This window comes from Rhodnius prolixus, unplaced genomic scaffold, assembly GCF_049639745.1.
Source record: "Rhodnius prolixus isolate KJV_2025 unplaced genomic scaffold, Rpr scaffold_9, whole genome shotgun sequence".
In the NCBI taxonomy this organism is placed as follows: domain Eukaryota; kingdom Metazoa; phylum Arthropoda; class Insecta; order Hemiptera; family Reduviidae; genus Rhodnius; species Rhodnius prolixus.
Window position 1 is genome coordinate 27,965,703 of NW_027411604.1, and position 21,347 is coordinate 27,987,049.

General features: G+C 31.3%; 3 protein-coding genes across 7 annotated transcripts; 1 reads left to right on the top strand and 2 right to left on the bottom strand.

The window, feature by feature from the left end:
• Positions 1-1,767: 1,767 nt before the first annotated feature.
• On the bottom strand, positions 1,768-3,617 carry Membrin (golgi SNAP receptor complex member 2). Its single transcript, XM_074129082.1, has 4 exons — positions 3,195-3,617; positions 3,010-3,115; positions 2,250-2,408; positions 1,768-2,139 (listed from the first exon to the last, which is right to left on the bottom strand). Exons 1-4 carry the CDS (start codon positions 3,329-3,331, stop codon positions 1,894-1,896), a joined length of 648 nt encoding a protein of 215 aa, XP_073985183.1. The 5' UTR covers positions 3,332-3,617; the 3' UTR covers positions 1,768-1,893.
• Positions 3,618-3,719: 102 nt separating this feature from the next.
• On the top strand, positions 3,720-13,032 carry Tmtc4 (Transmembrane O-mannosyltransferase targeting cadherins 4). The gene is made up of 14 exons (XM_074129069.1): positions 3,720-3,882; positions 3,953-4,088; positions 4,311-4,533; positions 4,948-5,140; positions 7,257-7,436; positions 7,566-7,844; positions 7,923-8,134; positions 9,480-9,654; positions 10,496-10,695; positions 10,822-10,929; positions 11,588-11,729; positions 11,821-11,935; positions 12,626-12,808; positions 12,884-13,032. The coding sequence occupies exons 2-14, from the start codon at positions 4,055-4,057 to the stop codon at positions 13,027-13,029; spliced, it is 2,190 nt and encodes a 729-aa protein (XP_073985170.1). The 5' UTR covers positions 3,720-3,882; positions 3,953-4,054; the 3' UTR covers positions 13,030-13,032.
• Positions 13,033-13,624: 592 nt separating this feature from the next.
• Mic26-27 (MICOS complex subunit 26/27) lies at positions 13,625-21,346 on the bottom strand. 5 transcript variants are annotated; one of them, XM_074129078.1, is made up of 6 exons: positions 20,970-21,346; positions 19,986-20,143; positions 19,757-19,905; positions 19,441-19,686; positions 16,282-16,443; positions 13,625-13,729 (listed from the first exon to the last, which is right to left on the bottom strand). In XM_074129078.1, exons 1-6 carry the CDS (start codon positions 21,168-21,170, stop codon positions 13,695-13,697), a joined length of 951 nt encoding a protein of 316 aa, XP_073985179.1. In that variant the 5' UTR covers positions 21,171-21,346; the 3' UTR covers positions 13,625-13,694. The 5 variants fall into 5 exon arrangements, with proteins under 5 accessions (XP_073985179.1, XP_073985178.1, XP_073985182.1 ...); XM_074129077.1 differs by lacking the exon at positions 16,282-16,443 and adding an exon at positions 18,273-18,439 and having other exon boundaries at positions 20,970-21,342; XM_074129081.1 differs by lacking the exons at positions 16,282-16,443; positions 20,970-21,346 and adding exons at positions 18,273-18,439; positions 20,352-20,510.
• Position 21,347: the final 1 nt, after the last annotated feature.

Consider the following 21,347-nt stretch of genomic DNA (forward strand, 5'->3'; position numbering starts at 1 on the left):
TAAAGTATTCACATATCTCAACTCCAGGAAATGGAACTGAAATTTCTGAGAGCATAGAAAATTATTTGGGGCGGTGTAGAATCGTAACTGTTAAAAAGGTGATAATACTTGTTGATGAAGTGTTAGAGGAGCACCAGAAAAAAGATGTTTGGTGCATCTGTGAATTTTCGATTCGTTTTGATTGCTGGAAAAATGCAATGGGTTCTCGTACAACTAAACATAAAGATTGTTTCCTTTTAATGAATAAACAGGAAATTTGAACAATATTTAATGTAAAATTGCAAGTAATAGTTAATTTACTTCTCAACTACTTTCAGTTCTACTGGAAATGTTTAGTACGCCAGTTTTCTGTGAAAAACAGATTTCAATTGAAAATTTATTAATAGTTCTCGTTATAGCTTAAATTCTGATTTCACCACTCTGCTGGAAGTAAAATTATATGTATTTTGTTTCTTTTATTTTAAGAGTGTTGGTCTCCACTGATTTCCATATTTGTCCACCTAAATACATACTGTAGCAATGGCATAGTCCCAATATTTAAATGTTGATACTACTGTCACTCCCATAGCATGATTTATTTGCTTACTTTTGCAATTATGTATTTTAAAAGCATCTAGTGAGGCTCCTTCAAATTAATCAAAACAAAATAGCTCATTTTCAAAACATTGAAAGGGACTCCCTTCCTTTGGGATTAAATTACACATAACTCAGTTTATTTTAGTACGTTTTCGATGAGAAGTGATTTTTCAGTGTATTCTCAAAAACAGTGACATAAGCCCCTTTATTTTCTCTAGTTGATTATTTAATTTTCGTTTTAGCTCTCTAGAAGGAAGAATGTAGTAAAGGAGAAACGTAAAAGACCCTGTGAGTGACCAACGAGTATGACATTAAAAATGAAAGAGAGTAGTCCGATTTCATTGAGATGCCTCATGTTTTAAGAAATACAAATAAGTGCATATGTACTTAAATTGTCAGCAATATCACATTATCAAGTAATGTTGGAGGCTTAAATCTGTATTATCTAGTCGCATGCCATTAAATATAACGTTAAATGTAATATAGCTAATTACGACTTTTGACATGAAAAGAGGACGGTGGCTTACTTAGGATAGGCTAGGTTATCCTAATTTTGTTCCAATACTCGTAGAATTAGAATCCAAAGTGAAGGTAATCAATGCAGAGAGGTAACTGTGCAACCCCAATTTACTAATTTCTTTTGGTGATAAGGACATGAATTCTAAATTCTTAGCTCTTCTTGACTTCCAAGCAAGTAAAATTCCCTCTTAAATTTGAATATTGTAGGAGAGGAAGAAAGAACTAATAAGTCTTCAGCAATCGAATCTTGCAAAAACCTTCCAAGAAACCTGATTCGATCCTTTGTTTGTGACCCAGCAATATAATATAACCCCCTAGTATAATAGATTTCAAGTTGTTAGAATTATTAAAAACAAAATTGCCTTTACGTTCTGTTGAGACGAAAAATTAAAGGATACTTTAATTTAATGTACTGAATCATTAAAAAAAACAAATAAACAAATTTTTTTGTTTTCTTTCACGAAAACCTATTTAATTCTGTAGCAGCATTTCTTGCCAAGCTATGCTAAATGTGAAATCTCTCTTCTCAGCATATCAAAACAACAAAAACTGAATACATTTTCTCAAATAGGATTATAAATTCGTAACTGTGCAAAAATACATTATTTTTAAATAACTCAATGCTTTGAGAAGAGGTAGGATAGCCATACTTGGAGTAAAAAAAAACTAAGATATTTCCAAAAAATATATTATTTAAAAAGAAAATATCATTTAACGAAGGTCATTTTCTATTTACAAAATAATTAACATATTGAAATAAATTAAATTAAAATTAGACGTAAATTAAGTCTATTCGGATTAAGTAATATAAATTATGAGCACAACAATCACGATAACAGTAACCACCATTCCGCCAATTAAAATATATTTGTCTTCGATTGCTCGCCTCTCAATCAATCTCATTGTAGTATTAGAAAGACCTAATGTGTTCGCAATATCCATCATTCTTTTATGAGCTCCTTTCAACGTCTGCCTCTGGTCTCTCATATTTTCTAATATGCTGGATCCAGATCTTATCATGTCATCTACTCCTCTGTGTGCATTCTGGGAGAAAAAAAACAAACAAGCAAGGCGATTTTAATAATTCAATAAATAATATTGTAAGAATTAAGAATGATTAATTTTTTTTTTTTTACAAAGGCGATAAAATGCACCTGAAGAGCCATATTATGCTGAAGGGAATGATCAATAAGTATCGTAGTGGCATCATCAGTATTTGCATTTTGAGTAAATCTTCTACTAAGCAATTCATCTCTTTCACTTTCTTCTTGACGCCTTTTATAAGTTTCATGTTGGTGCATCCGCAATGCAGCCTATAAAAAAATATATGCGAACATAAATTTCGCTGTCTTAAACATCTTTCTCAAATTTTCAGTAAAAACTCAAATTTAAGTTCTCTAAATGAAAAGCACATAACATCTAACATAAAAAAATCATAATTATTCGTATTTTGGAAAATCAATTATTTAGGTTTCCTTTATTTCAGGATGATCATACTTTGAAGCAATTTTAACTGATTAACTTATAAAGGAGAATCCTAATATTGACCTTATGACATTTTAGAGCAGACTACAGTCTTTGTTACATCATTTTTCAATTTTCTAGTCAGGGAAACATGAATGCGCCCTTTGCATTAAGAGAATTTTAATTGTTGCGCAACTTGTTTACTTGAAAATGAGTGAGAAAATCAGATTTCTGCTTATTAACAGGAGCAGAATAAGGATAAGGAATATTATAAGTGAGAAGCTATTTGATATCGACTGAAATTAGTAATCATAGCTGCAATCTGCTTAAACGACAGATTGAGCATCATCAACAATCGTTTTATGATGTCATATTTGTAGCACTTTGTAAAACTGTTGGTAAGGAACAGTTGCCCTTAAATAATAAAGAAACTTAAGAGAAAGTCCTTACCTGAAGATGTCTATTATCATATTTAAGCTGATCGATTCGAATTCTTGCATTTTGTCTTCTACCAATAGGTTCTTTGTGAACCAAAATATCTAGTCTTTCACAGTTGCTACATCGAAGAGTAATTGTTAGTTCGAATATCTTTTCAGAAATAAATAATCGCTAAACATTATAAACTATTATTATACCTGATTATAGTATCTATCCTAGCTTGAATTTCGGCTTCAAATGAATCCGTATTTGTTCCTTTTAATTTTTCTAATTTATGAAAACATTGTTGGGTTTCTTGTACTAGAGCATTCGTCTGGTGGTACAATGCTTCCATTATAAAACCGTGGAAACTGTAATACTGTTTAATGTTTGTGGTTGACTAATAAGCTTTAATGTAACAGTGAAATGAACTTCACATCGCTCTTGCTGCAAGACATTATTTACACACTAACACACTCACAAAAAATTGAACTGACGGAGTGTGGAACAAATACGAGTTGCTTTTTTGAAAATAAGGTTAGGGCAGATACTTCGTCAACTGTGATTGTATTACGTGTCCAAAGGATGTTTTACAATTCCACATGGATAATAGCTACGGAAGAAACCTCACGAGGAAAAAGGAGAGGGGTTGATACAGTTTATCAACAACGCAAACAGAAAAAACAGCTGAGGTGACTGGAGCAAATCAGCTGAACTGACTGTTCGGTGCGCGACACCCGCGCAGTGGTGATCGTTTAGGTTCACGAGCCAGAGATTTGTAGCAGTAGTTTAGCAAGAGTTTCGTCCGGCTTAAGTCAAGATAAGAGATACATACCATTTATTAACTGATTGAAATTGACAAGTCCTCGAACGTTGGGACCTTCATCCTAACTTAATAATGGACGAGTATGTAAATTACACTATTTTCTCATTTCATGAGATTTTTTTCGGTTGAAGATTAATAAGTGTTTTCCAGGAAAGTAAAAGAGAATGACCTATAAGTTTAGGATAAAAAATATTTTACTTTTTGGAAGCAAGGAGAAGTGATGTCAAAAAATGAACAAAACGTTCGTGAATTATGTCCCTGTTCAAAATCGTACCACACATTTCGGGTATGTTTTCTGGATTTTTTGTTTTTACCTTACTACCATTTATAAGATAATAATTTAGTAAAATATTCTTTCATAAGATTATTTGGCTTTTTCAAGTAATATGTTCTTCGAAAAGATTTCAAACTGAAATTTTCAAAATGGAAATGAGATATATGGACGTGTATATAAATATTTTCAAAGTTATTAGTACTACTGACTTCATTAGTATTATTCATTTTTCAGATGTATTGATAGCCGCAGTGCTTGGCTTATTAGGATCTGCGTGCTTTCTGGGATCGATGGATGGAATGTTCATTTTCGATGATGTTGAAGCTGTTGTCAATAATAAGGATATACAATTGGATACTCATATTCATAAAGTATTCGAAAATGATTTTTGGGGTACAAAGATGAGTCATAATTCAAGCCATAAATCTTACAGACCTTTAACAGTCTTATCCTTCAGGTATGTATACTTTCACATTTTTCTTAATTTCTCTTAATCGAGAAAATTTTCTTTATCGAGTTTTCACCAATCAGAGAGTCACAGAACCAGAAGTGCCTCACTATAGAATGGTACATTCACTTTTTTGAGATATTCTCGAAAACAAACCCTCGATTTTCTTTAATAATAAAATAATTCATGGTGCACATTTTGATCAACAAATTTTGTTTGAAACATTTTTCTGGAATATTAGGTGGACTCTTTCGTTTGAGGAGTTGGATAGATTTTTCTCTAAAGTACCAGTTTATGGATCTGTCAAGAGACTATCATTTAAATAATGTTGAGAAGGATTAAATGAGCTGATGAAAATTACATAACCAGCTACAGTTTACAGCCTAGGATCAAATATTAAAATTTATTTAATTAATGTTGCAGATTTAATGTGTGGTTAAATGATGGCTTGTTATATCCTAGAAGTTTTCACTTTTTTAATTTAATGCTTCATGGAACTGCTACCTTTCTTTGTTATCCATTAATATGGGTTTTATTAAGAAGAGACAAAGCTAGTGATTTAAAACCACTATTAACAACTATTATGTTTGCTGTACATCCCATACATTCTGAAGCTGTAAGTGTGGAGTAACTATTTTTTATTAAATATTTATTTATACTTAAAAATTAATTAAAACAGTAGCATCATTCCATGCTTGCTTTTTTTGTTTTGACTGGCTTCAGCTTTAGAAATTGGTTCATCAGTTTGGAGGAAATTTGTCTTTAATCTGCAATAATCTAAAGTTTCTTATCCACGATTCGGATATTACTTTAATTGTATAATGACAATTAAAGATAAGAAGCTTTTAAAAGTAGAAGTGAGATTTCTTTGCATTTTTTATATATGATCTAACAAAAACTTACAGTTTAAAAAGTTAAGTATAAATCCTGACAGTTTTAATATTTCGTAAACTACTCAATAGATTTTGTTTATATTTTACCTGTATATGGAGACAACTTTTGTATATATTTCTATAAAATTTAGTAAAAATCTATCGAGCAGAAAACGAGATTTTTTTAGTTAAAGTTTTTGGTTTTTCAACACAGAGAATTCTTAAACTTCAAATATCTCGTAAATTACGTGATAGATTTTGTTTATATTTTACCTGTATGTGGAGACATCTTTTGTCTATAATCGTATGAAATATCGTAATAATCTGTCGTGCAGGAAACGAGATATTTAGAGATAAATTTTGGTGTCGTTTGAAATAGTGAAAACTTTAACTTCAAATATCTCGTAAACTACTCCATAGATTTTGATTATGTTTTACCTGTATATGGAGGCATGTTTTGTCTATAACTCTGTAAAATTTAGTAAAAATCTCTTGAGCAGAAAACAAGAAATCTTGAGTTAAAGTTTAGATCAGTTTGAAATAGTGAAAATATTGACTTCAAATATCTCGTAAACTACTCGATAGATTTTGTTTATATTTTACCTGTATATGGAGAACACTTTTGTCTATAATTGTATGAAATATCGTAATTATCTGTCGTGTAGGAAAAGAGATATTTAGAGTTAAATTTTGGTGTCGTTTGAAATAGTGAAAACTTTAACTTCAAATATCTCGTAAACTACTCCATAGATTTTGATTATATTTTACCTGTATATGGAGGCATGTTTTGTCTATAATTGTATGAAATATCGTAATAATATGTCGTGTAGGAAAAGAGATATTTAGAGTTAAATTTTGGTGTCGTTTGAAATAGTGAAAACTTTAACTTCAAATATCTCGTAAACTATTCTATAGATTTTTATTATATATTACCTGAATATGGAGGCATGTTTTGTCTATAATTGTATGAAATATCGTAATAATCTGTCGTGTAGGAAAAGAGATAATTAGAGTTAAATTTTGGTGTCGTTTGAAATAGTGAAAACTTTAACTTCAAATATCTCGTAAACTACTCCATAGATTTTGATTATATTTTACTTGTATATGGAGGCATTTTTTGTCTATAATAGTGTAAAATTTAGGAAAAATCTATTGATTGGTGTACCTTTTGGCGTTTAATCAACCCTTATACTCAATATTTTACACTGTAAGTTTTTGTTAAGAAGGTTTTTGTAACTTTCCCCTTTTCCTTTTTCCCTTTATTCTTTGTAGATTTTCTTAACATTTTTTAATAGGTAATACTTTCATTATTACCTAATATGATGTTAAGTCAGACCTGTAACTACCACTGGTGAGATCTTTTAAAGGAATGCTTAGAGTGGCGGTCCCCAAACAATCCACCAAAATAATTTATTGGGAAATGTCTCGAATAAAATCGGAAGGTATTTTGTGCGTAAATAACAAAATTGAACTGCGATTTCAGTACTTCCTTTTAAGAGGGGTAAGAAAAATTATAGTGGGTGTACTTTTTTAATAATTTTTTTTTCACTATGGCTGCAAATATCAAAAAATTATGAAGATTTTTGTAAGTGACACGGCACCAGAGTTGAATTTGAGTTTTTGAAAGTTTTGACTTTCCGAGCTCAAATGGTTCGCCATCACTGACCTAGGAATATATTACTTATTACATGCGACTTATTTTGTACCTTTATAAAGCTTTCGGGAAATCAATGCAGTTGAATATGAGAGGTTTAATAATTTCTTATTCTCTTTTAATAATTTTATAGTAATCAAATTGTTTTTTTATTTATCGCAACTCCAGTAATGTTTTGATTGACTTTTTTCTTTAACACTTTGCAGGTATCAGGAATAGTTGGGCGCGCTGACCTTCTCTGTACAGTGTTTTCCTTTGGTGCTATATTAATCTATTCAACTGGCACAAAATCAATGAGTAAAAAAAAGACGGTGGCAATAACATTTCTTGCCTCCATTTGTTCAGGTTTGGCAATGCTAGCAAAAGAACAAGGAATCACTGTTTTGGTAAGTAAATTTGAATACTTATAATTAGGTTTTTTTAAAAAAATTTAATTCAATATTGTCAAAGCTTTAATAGCACGTTTCGTCATAAGGTTTTCTTAAGTAAAATGATAAATTGTTTTTTATTTTTAGGGAGTATGCAGTGCATTTGATATTCTTATTGTTAACAACATTCATCCTAGGGATCTTATCAAAGAAATTCGATTATCATTCTCACTTTTTAAGGATAAAAAAATAAAATCCCAAAATAATTGCGGCATATTAAGATATAATCTGTTTTTGCGTCAGATAGTTTTAATCGTATCAGGATCTCTACTGATGTACTTCAGATGGTGGATTATGGGTTTTAAAACACCCCATTTTCAAAAAGTTGATAATCCTGCTTCTTTTGCTGATGGCCTATTTACTAGAGTAAGTCCACTATAAATTTAAAGTTTTACATTAATTTTAATAGCGCTAACAGATTATTTATATTTTTTATTTTTTTAGATAATCAATTACAATTACATTTATTCTATAAATATTTGGTTATTGCTTTGTCCTGAATGGTTATGTTTTGATTGGTCCATGGGATGTATTCCTTTAATACATTTGAACGACTGGATCGATGATCCTCGAATTTTATCCGTAGCAATATTTTGGATCGTATTTGGTGCAATAATATTGAAAATATTCAGCTTACCTACTAATGCTCTGTCACAGTAAGTTTTTTTTTTTTTTGTTTTTATCTTGATAAACTTCCTGTCTCTTATCTACTTCAAAAGATATGATCCACATAATTAGTAACTTCGGCAAGATGACAACGATTCATTTCTTTTGCCCTTTACTTGCTGACCATACCATTTCAGTGGCCGAAGTCTTATTTTTTCTTGCTTGTTAAGGGTCCAGGATTCTGCTCCGTTCAGTGCTGTAGTCCCATAAACGGTGCTTTATATAAGACGCTTAGTGCTCTTTGAAATATTTCTATTCCAGAGCACTATATTGGGCAGTCCCTTTTACCTACCCTTATTTTGTACAACTCCATTCTCAAACCATTTCCATTTTCGACTATCTTATGGATCCCATTATTATTGCAATTATTATTATTTATTATTGCAATAAATAATCCTTTAGGATTCTCTGGTACCTACTCACCCTGTCGATAATCCTTGTTTAATCCAACATTTAAAATTGAATGCCATTGTCCGTTTATCTGATCGTTGCCTTGTATCCAGATTTTTCTTTTTTGTATAGCAATTTTCAAGTTTTATTTTTTGTTTTCGGATGGGAACGTGGCCCACCGACTTTGTGGAAAGGATTCAACTGCCAGGGCGCCTGTCCTTTTGTAGAAGTTGACTAAACTAGCTATAAACTAAACTACGACTAAAACTAGCCTCCTCTGCCCAAAGAATTGAAAAAACAAGGTACAATAAGTGTGAGCTGCTTAGAGGTGATAAAAATAAAGTAATCGCGTATTTTTCAGACGGGGCTTAACGTCCAACTACCAATTAGATGTCGTGAATGGGGGTCGGAAGCTTTACTATAAACAATTTTTTCTAACAAATAAAAAGTAGTCATACGCGGTATTCGAACTGGGAATCTCCCATTTACAAAGCCACGCTCTAGACCAACACCGGTCCCTAGAGCGGATTTCCTGGGCAGGTTTTAGGCACAATACATTGATTTTACTATCTTTGCCCGGCCTAACATAGCTTGCACACTTATTTTGCTAGATACTTTAGTATGAAATCCCAAACGATTCGTTTAGATGTCACGTACATTTCTGGGGCTTCTTCTTCTTCTTAGGGGCTCTCCTTAGACGCTAAGGTTGCTGTCTGATAACGGTTCCTTCCATCCATTTTTCAATATAACGGCAAATCTCTCCGACTATGAACTGCCATCTCCTCCTTTATCTGTTTACTCCTCCATATCCTGCGATCTAAGGAACTATTTTCATTTCTAAATACATTGTTATTCATGCCTTTGTAATCAATCAAAAAATACAATCACAAACCTGATTAGTACTACTACTAAGCCAAGTGTGATTTTATATTCTTTTCTTTTCAGAAATCTTATCATGGCAGTTTCATTTTTAATAATACCATTTTCAGTAGCTTCCAACATATTCTTCAGAGTAGGATTTGTTATTGCAGAACGGGTTCTATACTTACCATCACTGGGATTTTGCATGTTGATAGTGATTGGAATAGATGCATTATTTCTACATATACGAAGAAAATATGTAAGTATACTGAATATTAAGTTATTTTAAAATTTACCATGTTTTTTTATATGGTACCTAGTACTTGAAATATTTAATGGTGAATTATTAGATTAGTTTAAACTAAGCAGTATTTTTCACTAATTTTCCAAGAAGCCTCACCCTCTAGAAATCTACCTCTTCGTCAATCCATCAGAGACGTCAAAATAAAAAAAAAAATTTGGGCATAGAGAAGGATTCAGCACTGAAACGAAGAACATATACTTAGGCACTGAATATATAGGGGAATTATATGTATAATTTTATACATGGGAATATAAATATACATATAAAGTTTTCCCTGCTTATTTGTGACTCTAATAGACCTTCTTTTCTGAGCTCTTTTAAGCTCTGCGTTTGACATGAGTCTTGTAATGCATAAGACCAAGAATACTTGTTAATAAACCAAAAAAAATAAATGTATGAAGTCTTGGGTCATATAGGATTCAAGTAGTTTAAATTGGCGCCTTCGCTAACAACAAAGTAGAACAATTCACTTAAACCTGTGAGCTGATCATATGGTCACAATGGCAGAACTAGAGATGTCAGATAGGTTGCTAGTAGGAATCATGGATCAGTTCACAGGTAAACCAAGGTTGTGTGGTGTTAAGATTTGTTAGGCACAATGGCTTAGTCTCTCACTCAAGAAACTGGAAGGTGCCATACAGTAAAAGAGTACAAGAAGTAATACTTTCGACATTTCCTTTACAACAAATTGTAACTGGAAATGCTAAAAGTTCTTTTGAGTAAAATTTTATACAGAATTGCAAATGTTTTTACTTTATTTTCTGTTAATATTCCTGTATTTTTTTAATTCCCGCAGGTTTTACATGCTGCATTTATTTTTGTGGTAGTAGTAAATATTACTCGTTGCCATTATCGATCTCTTGACTGGAAGAGTGAGAAACATTTATTCACCTCAGGCCTACGTGTTTGCCCATTAAATGCCAAAGTTCATTATAATTTAGCGAAGACAACACATAATATTTCATTAGCCATCAAACACTACAGGGAAGCTCTTAGGTAACCTGTCAATGTAAATATCTATAGATAATATAGTAATATTTTTTGCTTTATATTGTTACATTTGTATTTGCGATTAGTTGCTTGCGATTTAAAATTTGATAATATAGGTGTTGATTTTTTTAGGTTGTATCCCGAATATGAACAAGCATTGAATAATTTGGCTAATGTTCTGCGTGATAACGGTGATCTTAATGAAGCGGAGGCACTTTTAAGGAGAGCGCTTGAGATAAGGTAAGAATATTTTTTAATTTGCACCCTCTTACACTATTTAATAATGAGATTTTATGGCTTAATTTAAAGAGTAATACGATTCTTTTAAAAACTATACTTCTGTAGTCCTTCTGCGATTATGAAAATCCAAGACATTGCGAGCATCTCAGGCTTTTTATGAGAATTAAATAAATATATTAAAATAATCATAGGGAAACTAAGGTTTTGGTGCATATCTCAAGTTTTCTAATACCAATGTATAAGAATGATTTGGTAAACATTTTTTTAAGTGAAGTAACATTGATATTTTTTATTTCATAGTAAAGGATTTATAAATGCGAATTGACTTGGACATTTGTTGCAATGAAACAAGAGGTATTTAAAATGTAACATACAACTTTTATTTAAAAAGTAATAAAAAAGTAACTTCTTATATCAAGCCAAAGATAAATCTTTTTAATTACCAAACTAGTATTCTACTTTCTTTTTATTCGTTGACTCTGCAGTGCTGGTTTCAAATTATATAAACCTTGTGCTTGTGAAAATTAAAAAAATTAAGACTGTATTTAATATACCGTATCTACCTTATTTTCTACAAATAAGATGTGTACACTTACATATATATTTGACTTGTATCATAAAATAAGTTACTGAGTGTACATTCAAGATTTTTCCTTAGGCCAGACTTTGCAGCAGCTTGGATGAATCTGGGAATTGTTTTATCTCATCTGAAAAAGTATGATGAAGCCTTACAGAGTTACAATACGGCTCTGATCCATCGCAAAAAGTATCCAGACTGTTTTTATAATTTAGGAAATTTGGTAAGATTAAAGTGCTTATATTAAAAAAAAAAGATAACATTAAATTTAGCACTCCTAGTTCACTTTTTCTGTTTACTTTTTTTTGTTTCAGTTTTTGGCTAAGAAAATGTACAATGAAGCATTTTCAGCCTGGATACAGGCCACAAATCAAAAACCGTCCCATTCAATTGCTTGGAATAATATGATAGTAATGATGGATTCTTTAGGTAAATAAATGAGGTTCGGAAATGTTCTTTTAATGGTTTATTCTGAAAAAAAGAGTTGCTACGTCGGAACAGTGAGGCGGCTGCTTACGCGAAGGGTTTCAGTAAAAGCCATATAATGATAAAAGTCAATATTCATCCATTTCAGACTGTTTGCTTGTGAATGCTTTCCTGTAAGATGATGTGTATACCAATAATTCTTGAATTTTTCTCTTATAATCGCCTTTCAAATCGAAAGAATCCCAAAATTTACAACTGCTCAGCCATTCATCTAGAACGAATTTTAAATTTTGGAAATTGTCATATTAAGATTTTCAGATTATTTCTCATCGCTTTAGATGTCGAAATTCGTCGTTAAAGCCTCCAAGAGAATTGTAAGATGAAAATTATTAATTTTACAATCTAGGTAGGAAAACCCTTGAGTTAGTGCGATGTTCCGTTAAGGTTGGTTTTTCGGGTGCCTAAGTTATGTAGATTTTTCGCTTTTAATTTTAATTCTCCATTTTCTGCACCATTATTGAATAGCTTTCTTTAAATTTATTATGTGTGAGATGCTGCTGTAATTTGGTCATTAGATGTGATAAGTTGAATAAATCTACAAGTTTTGCGGTTACTCTTTTGTAAACAAGGAAGTAAACTTGTTAATTAAAAAAAATACGTTCGAATTAAATTTTATTTTACTTAATATTTTAGGTGAGTTGGATAAAGCAGAGAATCTTGCTAAAAAAGCATTAAAAATCTTGCCTGAAGACTCAGCCTTGCATTTTAATTTAGCCAACACTCTTGGTAAAAAAGGTCATTACGAGAATGCCGAGGAACATTTCAAGACTGCAATAACTTTACGACCTAATCAAGCTTTGTATCATACTAATTTAGGTAATTTATCAAAGTGCTGTTTTTTTTCTGAGTTTTATTTTCTATTTACTTACACATTATTATAATACTTTCTAGGTGTTTTATATCACAGGTGGAAGAAATATACTTTAGCAGAAGAACAGTACTTAATAGCATTAAAAATTAATTCTTCTTTAAAAAATGTGGAGCAAAATTTGAAAACTGTCCAAAAATTAATTTCAAAATTAAACTACAGTTATTAATAATGAGTTTTTTTTTTCTTTTAATATTTAAGATGTTTCAACGTATGAAGTTCCTGGCATCAGGAGTGACGGTCTCCCGTCAGTGAGCTGCAAGAAACTCCTGGGAAAAGATCTTAAAAGGGCCGGTAGCTGGATTCCAATCAGAGATCTCCGCTTGGGAATCCAGGACGCTACCCCCTTACTTACTATATATATACCTATTTCTATACTGTATTGTATTTATTTCTGTCGCAAGGAAGGAAAAAGTGAACGTTTTATTTTATTAGGCTTCCCAAAACTATAGCCAACACGGGTTTAATCGGGCTTAGCTCCTAATTATCAAATTCTCAATATTACGGAATAGTGAAATAGCTTTGATCTCAATCATCTGTTCTTTAAAGTAATGGTTAAGTGCTGAAAATGGTGTGGCTTCAGCGTTTCAAATTCAAATAAATTTGGATCTAATGCCTTTGATAAAAATTAAGGCTGAAAGTGCCCTTAGTACTAAAAACTGTTGTAATTTTAAGAGAAAATGCAATTTCATGAGAAAAAATACAATTATAAGGCAAGAATTAGGAGTAGGATCAGGTAAAAGTTCAACCACTCAAAAAAATAATTTTACTTTTTTGAATAATTTATTTGCTAATTTTGTTAATATTCCTTCTGCCTACTGCAATTATTCGTGTTCACTGCTCTGATGATGGTGATGATTCCTCGTGATCTGTGAAAATAAAAAAATAAAACAAATGTTACTGGCTTGGATCAATTACTCTGTTAAACCAACTTTTACCTTCCATGGCAATGGAACTAACAAAAAAAAAAAAAAAAAATCTTTGTACAATTTGTCATAATTAAAAAAATTTAAAAATGTCGCAAAAAACATAGAAAACAGCATGAAATTTCGCGTTAAGTCTGCCATGGATAAACCCACAAGAAGAGAAAACAGCTAAAAAAAAAACTGGCCTTATTGCCATTTACAGTCTAAACCTGTAATTATTGAATTTAGAAAGCATTACATACTCAAGTGTTAATTTAATTACAATTGAACGAGCAAAGAAGCCATTTTGTAAGTATCATTTTGAACATGAGGATATGTTCAAAAACTGTAAAATTCAATTAAATATAGTAAATAAACTGAAGAAAATCCAAGATAAATTCATATAAAGCCAACATTCAATTTTAACCAATAATACACTTTAATTAAAAATAAATGCATTTTACTGATTAAAAAACATACAGAAATTAATTTTAAAGTAAATTATATCAAATCTAGCCCTTCGCTCTAGTATCTATTAAGCATAACCATGAGACATGTCCCAATACTCCTAATAACCACTTACCGACTTTAAACTCGTTTCAACCACACTTTATAAATGGAAAAGGCAATAAAATGATATTTATATAAGAAAAGAAGTAACTACTAGGGCATAACAAGTGTGAATTTTTCACTTAGGTTTAAAAAATTTATTAAAAACTTCTATCAACCCGTTTTCATTTCGTCCTTATTAAGCTGAAAAAGTGGTTAAGTATTCAGAGACTGGGTTGCGAACTAGTTGTAGGACAGTACCAAAAAATCAACTCTCATTACTGAGAACATTTGAGATGATGTGTGCATTCTTGCGAAGTGCCCATTGAGCATTGTGTTCTAATGTAGAAATAAATTAAGTTTTGATAGCAAGTAATAATCCGGTACAAAATCCGTCTGCTTACACAGGTTTTGTTGAATGGATTTCTATTTGACATGCGGTTGGATGAAATATGATGTGGAATGGTTCGACAGTTTCCAGGAGTGTTCTCCGGAGGCGGTTTATATTTGATTGGAAGAAACTTACTTTTCAGCCATTTTTAACCAATATAAATTTCCTGAACGAAACCTAGTTTGACTTTAAAGTTGAGGTCTTTTTTTTTTAAGCTGCCCCGATTCCCGATTCCTAGGTTAAAATTGAGTATTTTAACAGCGTAGATCTTTAGGTAAGCTAATACAAGCACAAACTGAAAGGTGCCTACAAGAAACGTTGGTGAAGGTAGTTCGTAAATTGGTAATAAAGCACGTAAATTAGGAAAAAAAGAAAAATAAAAAGCACAAATTTTTGGTATGCCCTGAATCATTGTTAGAAGCTTTAGAATGTAATATACATATAATTAAATGTTTAATCAACCTGCATGCAATATGTACAATGTACATTGTACATAGATATTAAATTAAAGTTCATTCTGAACTGCAATTAAGTGATAATTTAAAGACAGATAGGCCATCAGTTTAAAATGGCTGAGACAGAAAAAAAGAATTGGAAAATAATAAATGAATAAAGTTAAATAAATATTTAACATTATTTCGTGATTTCTTGGCAAAGCCTAAGAACAAGCTAATTTCATCAGAAGCAGTAACAAATCTTTGAACAAATTGTTAAGGCTGACCAATCTGAAAATGTGCACAATAGTGAAATACCTGGCAAAAAAAGAAGGCCGTGAAAAGACGTGTCAAGTTTTTTCTGTAATCTTGCTAGATGTAAAAAGTAGATGTTTCAGCAAAGAAAGTTTGTAAGAAATTGGAGCTTTAGGCAAACATGAAGCGGTGTAGATACAAAACAAATGTGGGAAGTTAACGCCTAGTTGGCCCACTATTTTGTCTAAAATTCCTTCATCATAAGAGATCCTTAGTTTAGCTAAGAAGAGCTTGGAAAATAAAAAAAAAATCCCTCGTGATAGCTAACTTTTTGTCAACTACTGAGAGCGTGAAACTTAAAACGGAGGATTTCAGAATTTTTTCTTGAACCCAAGTTGCATGACAATAAGTTAGTTACCGCCCCCAAAGACGCGGCTAAAGTTTTTGTAAATCCTGAAAATACGTCGAAAGGATTATGAAACATGCCAAAATAAAATGGAGTTCCAATCTCAAAGAGTAAATTTTATTAATAATATAGATCCTAAATCAAAAACTACCTAGATGAAATCAATTAAAGTTGAGAAGATAGATTGCTCGATATATTTCAAATTACAGGAGAAAGGGAAAAGTCGTCCTGGTATTAAAGGAGAAAAATTCCAAAAAATAGACCTGCCCCATCAAAAAATGACATAAAAAAAACTATTTTTCGCCAAGAAATTTCAAGAGAGAATTTCATAAAATAAAAAGGGAATATCCCAGCAGACTTCAATAAAATAATCGTATTGAATTTTGGTCTTTTTTATTTTTTTTTTAATATTCACGATATAATGAAATCAACAACGTAGCCAAAAATTAATATGTAAATAATGTTTTTGTAATGTTTATACCAGAATACATTGAATTGGTATTGGAACTATGTCTCAGACATCTACAATTAGCTTCATTTTCATTTTTTTCTGCACATAAAACTTCAATTTCTTTATCATTTCCTTTGGCATTTTCTTGTTTTTGTACATTTTCATTTAACAATTTATCATAATCAACTTCATCTGAAACCAGGTTGCACCCGTCAGAGCCGCGTAATCAAAGTTGCAAAATTAAAGTTATTTTATTTTTTCAAATATTTTCCACTACATTTTTACCCCGCTAGGTCTTAAATCTTCTTTGTAAACCCGTCCACGTTGTTCTTCAGCTCCTTAAGAGTAATGACTGATTATTAATTTTCAAATAATAAGTCATAATAAAATTAGTAAACAGCCCCACGTCTTAAAGAAGCAGATATATCTCAAAGCCCAGAGCCATTGCATGAAGATTAAGGCCCCCTAGGTGTGTACTTTTAGATTCCTATTACAATCTTTACTCTAAATTTTCATAAACTTCCAATTTTTCTGAAGTAGAGTATGAAGAATTATGAAGAGTCAGAAACCAACGAAAAAGATGGGTACTTTTGTACCTTTTATGCTTTTTATTCAAAATATAGTCAGTTTTTTCAGATCAATTCAACCCTTCTTTGTAGCAGATTCCGGCAAACTTTCAAAATTTTATCAATAATTAGACTTTTGAAAAGAAGAAATTCAACATTGGAAAGGGCTCACACTACGGATGTAATCATAATTTTTGTGACTATATAAATCAATAAAAACAATAAATTAGAAATTAATATGGATCCCAGTCGTGTCTTAAGATGAATGGGTCTTCTTTTTTTGACTACATCTCACATCCAACAGGGCCCTAAAAAATGAAATCGAACGTTCCAGTGGTCCTTGCAAGACTTACATAACATTTAGTCTGCTTTTAGATTCCTAAAAGTCAATTCGGATACGCGCCAACACCTAAGATCGTCTATGTAGTAAAGCTAAACAAGAACCTTTCACATAACTGAATGGACTTATCTGAATTTCCATAAAATTTCTACTTAAATCTTAATTTTCAGAACAACTAAAAACTAGTGGAAACCAACTAAAGTCATGTCCCAAAAGTAAGTTCACATCATAACTTCTGTGCATGTTAGAGAAGAAATCATTAATTTAGATGAAAGAGCAAAAATAAGCATATCTAAAATGAAAATAAAAGATAATTTTAAGAATTTTACTCGACTGGAACACCTTAAAACTAACTACTTTTTTTTTAATTGGGTGCATAAAAAAAATGAACGTTTTTTAACAAAATAAAAAGAAGACAGATATACTGGAAATCCAACCAGAGATCTCCTCATAGCTACCCCAAAGCTACATAATAACTACACTAACACATGCAATACCACAAATATCTAACCAGTACTCGTGCACTTGTTTAAGAACTGACAGGATCTAAAAGGTACCGTTAGCCACCATCCCTTACTAAGAAAAATATATAAATGCAGTTAATGCCACATGAATTATTCTCTTAAAAGCCTGCCAGACGAATGTAGTTGCTAACAACTCCTTAAAATCAATCTGCTTCTAAAAAAAAAAGTGTACTTCTAAGAAGTGAAAGTTGTGTAGAAATCCTAAGATAGGACGTCTTTGTTAGCTCGCGACCAACTGATTGATGTTGTTTGCAAGAAGATATTTGAGAAAAAGTCAAGGCCCTGCAATTTCTTAAAACGATCACAATCGGCTATACTTTCAATCTAAAAAAAAACTTAAGTAATAGCGTACTTATTTTTTTTTAAAGAAAAAACCTTCACTTTTCTGTGTGAAAATCATTGCTTTTAGGCAATTCGATGAATAATTTTTTCCACTAAACTTTTTTCTACAAGATAAAACATCTGTTATGCAAAATAAATGATCTTTAAGAAAACAAAGCACAATTTGGAAAGAAAAATAAACACCAAAGTATAAAAAAAAAATAAACAAGCATGGAAAAAGCATGCAACACCAGACCTAAAAGAAATTACCTCATGAGGGTCTTCATGTGGTAGTGGTATATGAGTTGGGGTAGCTGTGGGAGGTAAAATATGAGCGCTAGATGGTACTGCTTCCGATCCAGGATGGGCACTATCGCTGATAACTAGATGTCCATTGGGTAATGGTGGAAGTTGATAACCCGTCAAGTCACGAGTTACTGATACATTTATATTGTTTCAATTAGATTAATTTTTAAAAAAAAGTAAAAAATATTTTCAGAACCGAAATTTTTAGAAAACACCTGATTATTAGCCTTAGAACCCTTAGAAAGAATTAAATTTGTATCAAAAGTTCGGAGTGTTAAGAAAACGTTGAGTCTGAATCTTGTGGAAGTGTAAAAAAATCGTATGTGTTCACACCAAATTTTTTGTTTTTAATAAATTTTTTGTATATACTTAACTGGTCAAAATAGCACTTCTTTACTTTCGTAGGATGTTTTAAAATGATTTAGCGAGTTTGAATTTCAAAGGACATACAAGACCGAAAGTTTAGAAATTAAATTGAATGCTTATAGTTTCAGTGAATTAAAAAAAAAAAAAAATAGGGCGCCTAAAGCGTCAGTCTGAGAAAAGTTTCAAGGTTTCCCTTGGGTGCGTTAAACAAAATAGTTGCACAGATCTTCCCAAGGAGCATTGTAAGGATGTTGGGAAGGGGGAGTCTTGTAGTATTATTATGTGAGATACTTGGAAATTTTAACAGCCAACAAAAAAGTTGATAGGCAAAGGTTAAAATTCTCTCATTGAAATGTGATACTCACTACAAAAACAGACATGTCGAAAAAGATTGCTAATACCCACATAATGTCATCTGCAGTGCAAAATTAGGAAGCACTACGTCAGGATTAACTTTTTTGATACATTATGCATATATATTTATTGTAAAATCAGATAATAAAAAAATTCTAAAACCAATGTTCTTTTTTGTAGCAGCTCATTTTAAGCTCAAAATATAGCTGCAATTTTCTAGATCACCCTCTTTTTGGTAAATCAAAATAATTATTATACTTCACAAAATACGGTCTTAGCGCAAAATGATTAAATTAGTCAAATTTTGTATGAATCTGCCCCAGATGTAAAATGTGTTTTTAATGTCCTCTGGTTCCGTTATAAAAAATTATGATTAACGCACTCCTAAAAGATAAAATAATTAATGACTCACCTCCATTTATAAAATGATAGCCAATAATAATATATCTTTTTAAGAGTTGTAAAGCCTCATGAGAATATTCTTTAGCTTCCCTTGGATAACATAAAGCCGCCATGCCGCCCGCTCCTATGGATGTATAAATCAATTTTCTAAAAATTCCTCTTCTCAGGGCCAATATATAACCTGACAGGCCTCCAACAGCAATCGCACCGATTCTAGGAGCTACATTGCTCTCTTCCCTCAGATATTTCAAATATTCTAAAATTGCAAGCACATTTTGTTATTTTTGTCATTGCCATGCAAGATTTACATAATAAATAACACTAACCCTCTGAGCTAGATTTCAAATCTTCTAAACCATCTTCAATCTGTTGTTTGACTATTCTCGCTTGATCCATTACATACCACATTTCTTTCCTTGCACATTTTACAGTTTCTGTAAATAGAGTATCTGGTTCGTTTTTTTTTGGAGGAGTGCTAAAATATTAAATTACGAAATTCTTGTTCAAAAAAATAATTAGATTCTTTATAAAATTAAATTAAATTACACAACTTACCAATCTAGGCATTTTTTTTCTTCAGCGTATACAGGAAGATCGCAGGCACGAACCAACTTTCGCTCTGGATCACACTTATCTTCTTTTTCATTCTTTTCCTTGGCATGTACAACAGCAAAACCGCATCCTGAAGCGGGAAGGAAAATTCTTCTCAGTATCTAAGACAAAAAATTAAGGAGCATAAAGCCTAGCACACCATATAAAACAATAATTTATAGACAATTTGATGAATTGGAAAACTTTCTAATTTATATTATTAAAATTAATAATTAGTATGCGGAAGGTCATTACAATTTGACACAGAAAAGGGGAAAATTGTAAATTAAAAATCTGAATTAAAAGGCGTACTTATTCAAAAATATTTACCACAGAAGAATACATTTGATCTATTCTAAACTTTTGAATTATGTAAATATTGTTAATAAATTACGTTCATTATCTAGCAGCGATAGGTTACCTAGGAACCATTTTGCTACTTATTGCTAAGTGGCAAGTCGATTGCTATAAAACTAGATCGACATTACATAAAAAACTTAATTGTTTGCAACTGTGTAAAATTATGAAACATTAATGTTATAAAATTATTTTTTACTTCCTAAAATTATATCTTTAATTTGCAATTGATAAAATTTTCTCCTTAATTTCACTTCTTAATGGCCTGGTTTTGATAAGTTTTGTGATTGTGAAAATGGAAATCTGGTAGTAAAATTACCAAATAATTTTCAAACCCTGTATTTCAAACATGATTTGGCAAAGGAAAATTTTGTTTTATTGAAGTGCACTCTGAATATTAATTGGCACGCTCCCAAGAAAAAAAAAATTGTACTAGAAGAAATTTTGTGTATTATTACTGGAATAAATGTAGCCCATCCCAAGCCCCGTAACACCGTGGTGTAGGCTTGCTGGCCAACCCTATTAAAATCTAAATATTAGAAAAAATGATTGAAAAGAAATTGCCTATAAATTATTATTGACATTACTTACCTGGAGAAGATAAAGACCCAAACTGAGTAAAGGTCGATAACGACATTCTGTATCAGACGGATGTATTTTGGGAAAACCACAATTTGTTTTACAATTTGGCTGGCTTGCTACTGGCAGTAAAGGAGACAAGAACCAAAATCTACAATTATTTTCCTCTTTCCGTATGGGAACATATTTTCTTTGACTATCTTTATTACTCATTTTAAATCTTCAGATCAAAGGCATGTTTTAAGTGTATATATTGAGTTGTTTCATGGTTAGTACTTGGTATCTTGGTTTTATAAACTAAGTCTAAGCTAAGCCATAGTTTTTCTTTTTGTCTTGTAATAGTGTTTTATGTTCTTTGCTAAATGCTAATGCCTCACAGCTGCTACATAT

Excerpts from the sequence above, each read along its gene's own strand:
- Tmtc4 (XM_074129069.1), top strand. The coding sequence starts at position 4,055 with ATGTCCCTGTTCAAAATCGTACCACACATTTCGG. Across the intron at positions 11,730-11,820 it reads TTTATAATTTAGGAAATTTG|TTTTTGGCTAAGAAAATGTA; the intron begins GTAAGATTAAAG and ends TTTTTGTTTCAG. Across the intron at positions 11,936-12,625 it reads AGTAATGATGGATTCTTTAG|GTGAGTTGGATAAAGCAGAG; the intron begins GTAAATAAATGA and ends TTAATATTTTAG.
- Membrin (XM_074129082.1), bottom strand. The coding sequence starts at position 3,331 with ATGGAAGCATTGTACCACCAGACGAATGCTCTAGTACAAGAAACCCAA. Across the intron at positions 2,409-3,009 it reads ATGATAATAGACATCTTCAG|GCTGCATTGCGGATGCACCA; the intron begins GTAAGGACTTTC and ends ATTTTTTTATAG. Across the intron at positions 2,140-2,249 it reads AGCATAATATGGCTCTTCAG|AATGCACACAGAGGAGTAGA; the intron begins GTGCATTTTATC and ends TTTTTCTCCCAG.
- Mic26-27 (XM_074129077.1), bottom strand. The coding sequence starts at position 21,170 with ATGAGTAATAAAGATAGTCAAAGAAAATATGTTCCCATACGGAAAGAG. Across the intron at positions 20,144-20,969 it reads TGGGTCTTTATCTTCTCCAG|ATACTGAGAAGAATTTTCCT; the intron begins GTAAGTAATGTC and ends TTTTTGTCTTAG. Across the intron at positions 18,440-19,440 it reads CTATCATTTTATAAATGGAG|TAACTCGTGACTTGACGGGT; the intron begins GTGAGTCATTAA and ends TAAATGTATCAG.